Here is an 11,339-nt window from a genome sequence, read left to right as displayed (position 1 = left end):
CCACGTGGGGGCCGGACTGTTAGAAAAACAAAAGGAATATACATTTCGGGGCTTTTAAAATTGACTCTTATTTCATATTAGGTTAGAAAAAAATGCATTCAAGCTTATCCGAAAGGCATTTTGGTAGTCTGGCAAGATTATGGCTCCAAATTCTGTTCACATAGCTAGAGAAATCGATAGATTTTCAACAAGTTAATGTTTTTTTTAATCGTTACTACAGCTACAGACGTTAGTTTATAAATTATTCTAAGATGAAATTTAATGCTGCAAGCCTAGAAGTATATTTGGTTTGTCCCACTTCGATTGGTAATATACAATCTCAAATTGCTTTGCTCTAAGAAAACTAAAGAAGCCGTCTGTTATAAGAGCTTCCATCCTCAACTAGAGTTCCGCTGAAACATTAACTTGACACAGTTCTATAATCTCTAAGAAATCTTTGTCATAACACGAAAGTAGAGTGTGTATTTACACAAACAGATAACGTTCAGCTCTATACATTCATTTTATACGTGTTTGTATATTTATCTACAAATCTTGTCTCCAGTGTTTGTTTTTGTAATGCATTAACAAACATTCTCTCGCACTTTTAGTCACTATCACATGGTCTAAAATTAAGTAAGAGCAACAAACAATGGGTTTTGTAATGCAGAGTGTTTGGTTGATTTCGTTTATGCGAAGCTACATAATGGGCTATCTGCTCTGCATTCACTGCGACGAATCGAACCTTGGATTATAGGCAAAGCATAAGCAAGTACATTCTGTCGCACCTTTGGCCAGTGTAATGTGGTTTAACAATAGGAATGAGTAAAGTAAATTAAAATGAGTAACATGTAATTTTTGTCGTATATTATAAAATATTTAATAGGTGTAAAAGTTTGATGCGTAAAATAGTAAGTTACGTAGGATTCAATTTGTAGAAATAATAGCATGATAATCACAGTACTTTGAATACAAAAACAAACTTGCAAAACTTTTAAATTTAGTAGGTGCAAACTGTCTTCACAAAATTAGGACCACTTTCAAATAAACGGATATTAAATTTCCTATGATTCCCTTTTGTACACAATACATAAACCTAAAATAGTTTTACACACAAACTATGCTCTATTATTGAAGGTTTCAATCATCTAAGATTTTTTTACGTTTGGCATTTTAACGAGTTCATGCACCTTTTTCTTAGGTGTAGGATATTAGTTTAAGGTCTAAGTTCGAATTATGTTTCTGTTCATGTCGTTAGGCCTATATCTAGTTAACTCTTTAATGTTCTTATTGACTTGGTTGAAACTAACCTTCTAGTATTCTTCATTGAATTCTGTCAGTAATTACATGTGTGTTGTATACTCGTAACCCACTAGCACAGATACATTAGTACCCAGAAACCTAGCTCCAACAACACAATTGTGTTACAGAACCATGGCCCTAGTGTCCCAATAACATTTTTGTGTTTTCTAGTCATAACCCAATAGCACAGGTACATTACGTACCCAGAAACCTAGCTCCAACAACACACTTGTGTTACAGAACCATGGCCATAGTGTCCCAATAACATTTGTGTGTTTTCTAGTCATAATCCAATAGCTCAGGTACATTACGTACCCAGAAACCTAGCTCCAACAACACACTTGTGTTACAGAACCATGGCCCTAGTGTTCCAATAACATTTGTGTGTTGTATAGTCATAGCCCTGGCTTCAAAAATACAAATGAGTTATATGCCCATAACTATAGTTACAATAACACGTGTGTTGTACAAACATAACCCCAGTAAAACATTTCCTTTTAGTCATAACTCTGCGAGTTGCAAAAACATTCATGTGTTGTATAGTCATAGTTCTAGAATTCCAATAACACAAAGTTGTTGCGTGATGTTGATAGGTCTAAAGTTTTTTTTATGTATATAACACATGTATATGCTTGGGAATTTAATATTTTAAATCTGAACACTTTCATTAATATCAGCAATTTCAAATGATAAATAACCTCACTGGCACATAAGTTTGGAGATTGTCTTTTAAAAAAACAAAGGAATTCCTGTTACTTCTTCTTTCAGGTTTCGACGCTCTACTCATACTAAGCTTGGTAGTCAGGGCGTTCAACTCGCAATCTGGGAGTACAAAGCCCATTACGGAACATGCTCACCATTTCTTCTATGGGGGCATTATAATGTGGCGGTCAACCCCACTATTCGTAAGTAAAGAGTATCTGAAGAGTTGGCGATGAGAGATATTGACTAGGTGTCTATCCTCTAGTCTATCACCTATAAATAACTTTGGACGGTTAGCGTAGTTAGCTCTCGAGCAGCTTTGTGCAAAATTTAACAAATAACCAAGTATATTCATACCTACAGGTAGTAATACATGATGAACCAAGCCCTAAGTACCTCTCTCCTCTAAACATCATAAATAAGAATATTACAGGCTAAACAGTGCTAGGCTAACTGAATCATAGACACAAACGTGGCTCTATTTTAAAAAGGTTTTGTATGTAAAAATAGGATTATGTGTGTGTGTATATGACTGCTAAGTGGAACTGTATTGTGAACACGGACTAATAGTATGATCATATATAAGTGAAGCTAGTGAAAATATACGAGTTAATATTACCTCATGAATTCGACATGGCACGGAAAAGGTATGTTCATTAAAACTGTGAACAGTGGACAAAATTTAACATACTGTGAGTAATGCAATAACAAAGTAACAAGGGTTATTACGTAGGATTCAGTAACAGTGCAAACAAAATAACAATTCCAGAGGGGTGGGGAGGAGGTATACGCTGGACCTCACCCTCCCACGTCTCGAACACACGACCAAACACCGACCCAGACAGACCTATAGGTATACAGTGTATTTTTCAGATCCAAGTTCAGTTGTTTTCTGTGAACCATGTAGATGACTTATACAGTTTTTAAGTATTACTTGGAATGTCAAAAGCGACATAACATACGTATAACGAAGGATCATATGGTCCTTCAAGGCTGTCATTTCACATCCACCCCTGAGAAAAGAAACGAATAAAATCCAGTATAATTTGCTTTTGACAGGTTGGATGAAATACTTAAAACACTCACTTTTCTATAAAAAAGAACATAACATATTTTTATGCTCTGCATTGATATGAGTTCTAAAAAAGTTAGTCAGTCGTGAACATTTGGTACATACTGACGTAAGGAGTTTTAACTTTTGAAATGGATGATATTTTGTTCTCGACATTTTTCAGTTTGTTTAACGTTTCCGTCATTAATGGAATGTTTAGAGCTGAGAACATGAACACATTTTGTTGGAATTAATACATTTTTACACGGAACTTACAGGATGCTTTGAAAAACCTGAAACGTCAGGTTACACGAAGAACATTGAAAACATCAATATAAGAGTTTTGAAGAAATAACAACAATCAGAGGTTAAACTGGGGCGGAATGGTTCGGAACGGCGTTCCGCATCTTGAGGACTCAAGCCATTAGCGTTACTGTTCTTCTAATTGGAACGTCCAAGTGGATCACCTTTAAAATCAGAATTTAACCACTGACAACAATACAATAGTTACTAAACTAACCACTGACAACAGTACAATAGTTACTAAACTAACCACTGACAACAATACAATAGTTACTAAGCTAACCACTGACAACAGTACAATAGTTACTAAACTAACCACTGACAACAATACAATAGTTACTAAGCTAACCACTGACAACAGTACAATAGTTACTAAACTAACCACTGACAATACAATAGTTACTAAAATAACCACTGACAACAGTACAATAGTTATTAAACTAACCACTGACAACAATACAATAGTTACTAAACTAACCACTGACAACAGTACAATAGTTACTAAACTAACCACTGACAACAATACAATAGTTACTGAACTAACCACTGACAACAATACAATAGTTACTAAAATAACCACTGACAACAGTACAATAGTTATTAAACTAACCACTGACAACAATACAATAGTTACTAAACTAACCACTGACAACAATACAATAGTTACTAAACTAACCACTGACAACAGTACAATAGTTACTAAACTAACCACTGACAACAATACAATAGTTACTGAACTAACCACGGATAACAATACAATAGTTACTAAACTAACCACTGACAACAATACAGTAGTTACTGAACTAACCACGGATAACAATACAATAGTTACTCAAATGAACTCTAACAAACGAATGATTAACACTTGGTCTAATCATTATTTTTATCGTATTAGTTTAGAGAGTGTCTGAACATTTAAAATTATTATGAAGTCCATAGTGTGGCAGGATTATGCACTGAAGTTTCGAATATTTGTTGTTTCTCCATTTCCCTCCAGGATATAAGCATTTGTCGCCATTTTGTAAAGAAACTGAAGTTATTTCTTTTATGATTATTTTAAAATATGTTCGAATTAGAACTTTCCAACAAAACCTTCCACTGCACTATTTTTGTTGGGCACGTCTTTATTGTTTTATTTTTACAACTACATAAATCATAATTCAAATCTTAAACTGAACTCAGTTCGTAGATCATATAAACAAATGAGCCTTTGATCCACTTGTAGGACTTAACATTTTTAATTTAATTTCAAAGGAATAAATACCCAATTACGTAGCGAGTAACTACAGAGACATGGACGTGCGTACGATACACCATAGTTTGGAAAACCGTACGAATCCGTCACATCCATGGCTGCTTTAAAGTTTCATACAAACGGCATGCAAGCAAACCATTGTCGTCTCGGCAGGTTGACTCGTACGGTCTCAAAAAGACCGTCTTATAAAACATCTTTATGTAGTCACGTCAAAAAAGCGTTCTAGAAACGTGTGAACAGTACAGTGTTTATCAATTATGCGTATAACATTATAATTTACACTCTATACTTAAACACTTAAACAATTTTTGCTTCACACAAATATATAGAAATAAATCTTGGAATATGTACGTATCATAACATGCTAAATAATACAGACAAATGAAGGTTATCCCAAATCTGTAGATGTTACTTAAAAACAAAAATACATTCCTAAGTCAACTTAGCTTCTACAGTTACCACGAACGTTATTTCTCATGACCGCGTTTTCCAAACCTGTTTGTTTTTTTGTTTTTTTTAATCGTTACATCATTTTCAATCCTTATATGGATTCGGGTCATACAAATGAAGTACATAAGAAAGTCTCAAAACATTTTTTGGACTGTTTATGAGTTAGATTGAAATTTAGTTGTTGGTGATGTGAACAATGTTCGCCTGAAGAGCGTTTAAATAAAAATTCAGAACCAAAAAGGACTATTTCATGTTGTTACACTGAACTTTGTCTGCTTCCAGCAATATTACACTATTATTAATTTTAATCCTTAAAAAACATAGTGAATACAAGATTGCCCACTTACTATCATATTCATTATCCTCCACATCAGAATATAAAAACTTGACAAGTAGCTTCCCTTGTTTTTCTTATAAAATATACACAGCATAATTTTATAAAAGAAACTTGTACTTTGACTAAAGTTCAATTCAGATATATTATACTCTACGAATAAAAATAAAGCTTTTTTAGTATGTTTATTTTCCATTTAAAAGTATATTTTCAGAATTATATTTGTGATGAGTTAAAATTTTTATGATCAATGTTTATTTCGAATATGACGTTTGTTAAACAGTGATTTATGAACAGTTTATTGTTCAAATGAATCTCGAAAGCTCACGATTTGTGTTTATCTTTACAAAGATAATATTAAGTTTTACTTTTAGTTCTTTGGTATTATACAGTCTATATTTCATGTAGGTTAATTTCACGGATATAACACAGGCATCACAATGTATCAATCTATTACGTATATTAACATGCACATCTATATTGTGCAAACATGTGATTTGAGTTTGAATGACAGGCCTTAACAGAACATAAAACTTAACAGAACTTTACCAGTAAAGCTGAGGGCTTAGAACGCTATAAGTACCAGATTATAACGTGTATAACAAGATATAACATTACAATTTACATAGCAAAGTTTGTGCTTCGGTAAGTTTGTATTTCCACAATCATTTGTTTAACTTAAGTAAGTATAATTTAGCGTCCACTTTTCCATTATCACTCCTTTAAAGGATAATTATTTATAATACTACTTTGAAACTTCAAAAACTCACCAGTAATACGCTATTCTATCACCAAACCCTTTTTCTATAACGTTACGATCCAGTAAGTTATAGCACGTGTTCGTAGAAGATCCTTTCATCCACTCTACGTACACCGGACCTTTCGATATATCAAAATTGTAGCTGAAGAATTTCCCTTTCTTTTCTGTTTTCCAGTAGAATTCATCAGCAATTTCTTTCCAAAATATTTCGGGACTTTCAACGGATCTTTTATATAATTTTCTGTACTCGTCCATAGTTTTGACAAATGCATTTTCTTGAATGATTTTGTTCGGCAAGTAGAGCTCGTTCGATACGTCTCCTCGTTTAGACGCCATTTTGCAGATAATTCGCGCTTTTACAGGTGCTGTCCTCTAGTGGCTAGCATATAAAAATGTTTTTTTTTGTAAATGTCCAAATCTTCTTGCTAGGTAATTTCGTATTCTTCCCGATTGTTCTAAGTATTTTCCCAATATTAATAAATGACTAAAACAGCCAACGAAAATAAGGTTCGTACATTTATAATTATCGGCAAATTAAATAAGTATCTAAGCTTGTATCCTACATTATTCTTGTATTTACTCTGTTCCAAACATTATGATTTTCTTAACTTAAGATTTGCCCCCCAGGTTTCGATACCCGTGGTGGGCAGATTACAGATAGCCCATGTATAGCTTTGTGCTTAACTTCAAACAAACAAATTTAAGATGTAAGTAACATTATGTAAACGCGGGTATTTCGATTTTTATCTTGCTTGAATGAAGTAAAAACTATTACTAAGTTACATTTATAGATATATTAATTAGTATTTGTGTTATTTCATTATGATATCGACGGAGAGTACAAAATGGCAATTAGCAAACTATACAGCGAGGTTACAAGTAGCAACTCATTGTGAATGGCAGTCATAATAAGTTTGACATAAAAATTGTTCAAGGTTAATAACATTAACTGGTGAAGTTTAAAATCAAGACTTCAGTGACTGTTGGCTGAAGTTAGGTATTGCATGCCTCACGTTGGGGAGAGAGCTGGTCAAAATCCAGTCTCACTTACTCTGTTCAAAACAAGCCGATGTCAGTATTATCAGTAAAGTTATCTACACCCTCCTCACCACCCAAGCACTTAGGTATCTACAGTTTGTACGTAATCTAAGGATGCTACAATATTTCACTGCTTATTCTTGAAAAAAAGTCTACAATTCACTTCCGTTACATAAAAAAAAAGGTATTGAAACTTGATAATATTTTCAAAACCTTAAGCATATATTAACAGTTGGTTGTTAATTAATCAGGTATAATTAGATACATTTCTTTCCTGCACTTGTTGTTTTTGTTTTTTCGTATCTAAAGTGTTGCAGAGTTGTATTATAGATTGCTCTGCTTACTCATCTTAGATTTCTCTCTGGTAAAATAAGCTAACTCGTAAGAAAAGCTGATTAAGTCATGGAAAATTCCAACTAATGCCATTCCAAAGAACCTCTGATCTGTACAATGTTCTATATGGTGTATAAAATAGCTTGAATAAAATTATTTATTCATAACATGTTTTTTAAGCTAATTCTGAAGTTGTATTGAAAAAGATTAGTGTTTGTTCTTTACAGAATGGGCTGTATCATATGTTGTCACATTATTCATTATTAAGTCCTATTACCAAGAACACCTTCGACATCAAAACATATCTTGAATATTGCGTGTTAAGGGAATGTACATGATAGTGAGGTTTGTTAAAATTTGATTTTTGTATTATAAGAAACATACAGACACGATCAAAGAGGTACATAAAGTCTTTAGTATGCATTAATGATTTCTGATTAAAATAGCTTAAGTAGAGAAGTTTTTACAGAACTAAGAGTGGTTTGAATTATCGGTAACTTTATATTTATGTTTTTGTTTAGTTTTGAACGTGAAAATTTGAATATTACAAGTGTACACTTTGGGAAAAAAATGATCGAAATAATAGTTATTAACGGTTGAAGAAAAGAGTAATTGGTGTGGAACAAAGAGCTGAACTTCTCTTCGGCTGTGTAGGATAACACATATAACCAGTTGTTGTGCTATTCACACACCTTTGAGAAAATTAAATAATGGAATGACCAAAAAGAAATATTACAATTTTATGTATTGTACAGGATGTCCGAAAAGTCTGGAACCTTAGATACTTTAACGAATTTTACAGAATATGTTCTTCGTGATATCCTTATAATTCGAAACAGGTTTAGATTGTCAGCGGGATGTACTCGACCTTCTCATGCTTTGATAGCACCATAATCAGTCACGTATCTGAAATTAAGAAAATCTGCAAATCACCAATGGTTCCAGACTTTTCGGAAACCCTGTAGTTGTTATTTTGGCTGCTTTGCTTCTTTCTTTTTATTTTAGTAAGGAATGTAATAAAATCATGACTACTGACAGATAGAACTAATTTGCTATTGTCAAGTTATCTTATTATTGAATATTCAGAAAATATTGCTTGTATGACTTGTCAAAATATTTTACTTTTAGGCATTTGTAATTATTCTCTTTCTCTTAAAAAATAAGTCCACAAGCTAAACTATTTATACAGATTTTAACAGTTGTTTGTGTGTTGCTCCACTACATAGTGAAGTTAGAAATCCATATTCACAGTCTTTTTTTCTTCTATCATAATATCTTCTGTGATTGAATTTGAATAATTGAAACTGTGTTCTTTTGAAATTAAAACTGTTGAATAGTTTGTTGTTGTTTTTGGAATATTAAGCTAGTTTAAATTTTTTATAGCTCTTAGGCATTCCTAAACAGTCTTTTGATGGGAGCATGATCATTATTGAATAATTACGGTCATCTAGTGAACAACAATAATCTACCATACATATAAAGGTGTTGGTGACTGACTAATATTTGAAATAAAATTGCAGTATGGTGCTGTCAAGTATTTAAAACGATGAATGACAAGTTTTTAGATTTAGTAAATTCCTTAGGTACACATTTTCATTACTTTTTCTATAATACTATACACGGAGATCACAAAATATGTTATTTCATGTTTCGGTTGTTTTCGTCTGGGAGTTCTTTTCTTTACCTTTTCATTATTTCTTTATATTACCCAAGATACATAAATACGTAATACAAAAATTGCTTAACTGAGAATGTTATGTTATTTTTACTTCGAGTTTAGTGAAACTACAGATGATTTGATTAATTTCTTGGGATTTTTTTATGCTTCGACATATGGTAAATATATATATATACTAGTCAAAAATGACGGGAAAAGTACTACCACCCCCATCCATACCCTAACCTCACGTTTCATAGCTAACTGAAATAAATAAAGTTTGCTCAATCAAGCTTGACCAACAAAGAGGCAGAAAAGTGCAGTCGAGGCAGTCAACGTCGGCAAATTCCTTTGTGAGCCAATCAAAATTAAGATAACTCCTGAAATAAATTCGTGGCGTATTCATAGAATAAGTATTAGTAAAAATTAGTTAGATTAACAACATCTAAAATATAGAAAAGCCAGTGCGTTTTTGGTGACACTACGTTTCAACAATGGTTTTTATGTCATGTTGCTAAACAACAAAAGTATAACCTAATACTGTTGTTAGTCTATGGACTGAAAGTATAAAATAAAATGTATAGACAACAAATCTGGAAAATATTTGTTGATTTCTTAATTTAGACTCTCCGTTCATTAAAGAGGTTTGCTTTTTATTAAAAACGTTGGTGATATAACAGAAAACAGCTTAATTCAGAAACGATTTAAGTTTAAAATTGAATCGATATTTTTACTTTCATGATAAATTTTATGCAGTTGGCCCCAGTCTAAGCTCTTGGCCTTTGTTGTAAACTGCATCATCTGACGAAGAGCGCTAGCTCGAAACGTCATCCTTTTTTAAATAGAAGTAAAAAAATATAAAAAAACTTGCCGATTGTTCAACCTGTTATTTAAGTTTGTAGGCTAGGTGACCCCAACACTCACTACACTTATAAGGTTTCACGGCTCCCTTGCGCCCCCGTCACTAAAATCGTAATGGGCAGACAGTAATCGAACTATTCTGTGTAGATAAATGCACTTTGGCTTTTACGACTTCTCCTATTTCGAGAAAACAAGAGTAAACAAGGGACGTGACGTGACGTGACACACGGCTTTTTGTATAGCTTAGATATTCAGTTGTAATGAAGATGCTTAACACGCCACATATGATATTACAATGAATTATGATACTAAATTTTACTTCTGCCAAGGAGAATTATTCTTGATATATAGGACTTCACATTGAAATGTGGCAGTAACTTTTGACTACTGTGAATGGGAAGCTATTATCACTATGTTATTTTGAAGAGTTAGATTTTAACAACATTTGTCTTTTAAAAGATGAATAGTTGGTACGGAGTGGTTAATTATTGACAATATTGCTAGGAGAGTAAATATGGGGAGTTATTAGTTATATGTTGTATCCCTAGGAGAATAATGAGCTGATCATTTGTAAAAATACCTTCCCTGCACCTTCAGAATTTTTTTTTAGAAATATTCAATATCTACATTTCACTTTCTTGCTCTTTAAATGTTTAAAATATTTTGGTAACTGATTCCTCTAACTTGTGCTCTTTATAAAAAATAAAGTAAACTTATTAGATTCCATTTTTCCAATACTAGCAAAAATTTCTATTTTTTGTTGATTACAAACTTTAGTTTTTTTAAATATGTTTGTAGTGGTAAAAGTTATGAATCGTTCTTCTGAAGGATAGAAAAGACTGGCGTGAAGTTTATGTTTATCTAATGTTTTAACTTAGGTTTATAGATGTAGATCTTTTGTAGTTTTCATATATTGAGCCAAACATTAAATCAGTGTTTTAGTAAGATTATTTAATGGATATGTTGGATATGGTTTCTGATCTGTAATATGTGATTTTATTGTGGTTTTCCGTAAATAATGTCATGCAGCATTTAAGGATCACTCCTTTCATCAAGATAACCTGTGATATGTTCCAAAAAAAGGGTATTATTTGTTTCCCAGAAATAAATTAATGTTTCAAGCCAAACCTGTTTAAGCTATTTTTGTGAAACTTTTCCAAGCACAATGACTGTCATTGACTAAATACTACCTAAATTGTTATTTCCCTATGCACTGTACATAAGCAAAAACCACATCCCATAAGGTTTCGCAAAGACGTTTTTGCTACAGAACTATTTTTAATATGTATTGTTTTTGTTAGCTTGTTTGTTTTT

General features: G+C 32.4%; 1 protein-coding gene across 1 annotated transcript in view; it reads right to left on the bottom strand.

Moving 5' to 3' along the window:
* The window catches only part of LOC106463322 (acetyl-coenzyme A synthetase, cytoplasmic-like), a 66,294-nt gene extending 59,819 nt beyond the window's left edge, over positions 1-6,475 (bottom strand). Inside the window, exon 1 of the mRNA XM_013923343.2 lies at positions 6,147-6,475. Coding sequence (XP_013778797.2) covers positions 6,147-6,472 — 326 coding nt within the window. The 5' untranslated portion in view covers positions 6,473-6,475. The remainder of the gene's footprint in view (positions 1-6,146) is intronic.
* Positions 6,476-11,339: the final 4,864 nt, after the last annotated feature.

Source organism: Limulus polyphemus, unplaced genomic scaffold (assembly GCF_000517525.1).
Source record: "Limulus polyphemus unplaced genomic scaffold, Limulus_polyphemus-2.1.2 Scaffold52, whole genome shotgun sequence".
NCBI classification, from domain to species: domain Eukaryota; kingdom Metazoa; phylum Arthropoda; class Merostomata; order Xiphosura; family Limulidae; genus Limulus; species Limulus polyphemus.
The sequence above is the reverse complement of the archived record's forward strand: the minus strand, read 5'-3'. Positions and strand labels throughout refer to the sequence as shown.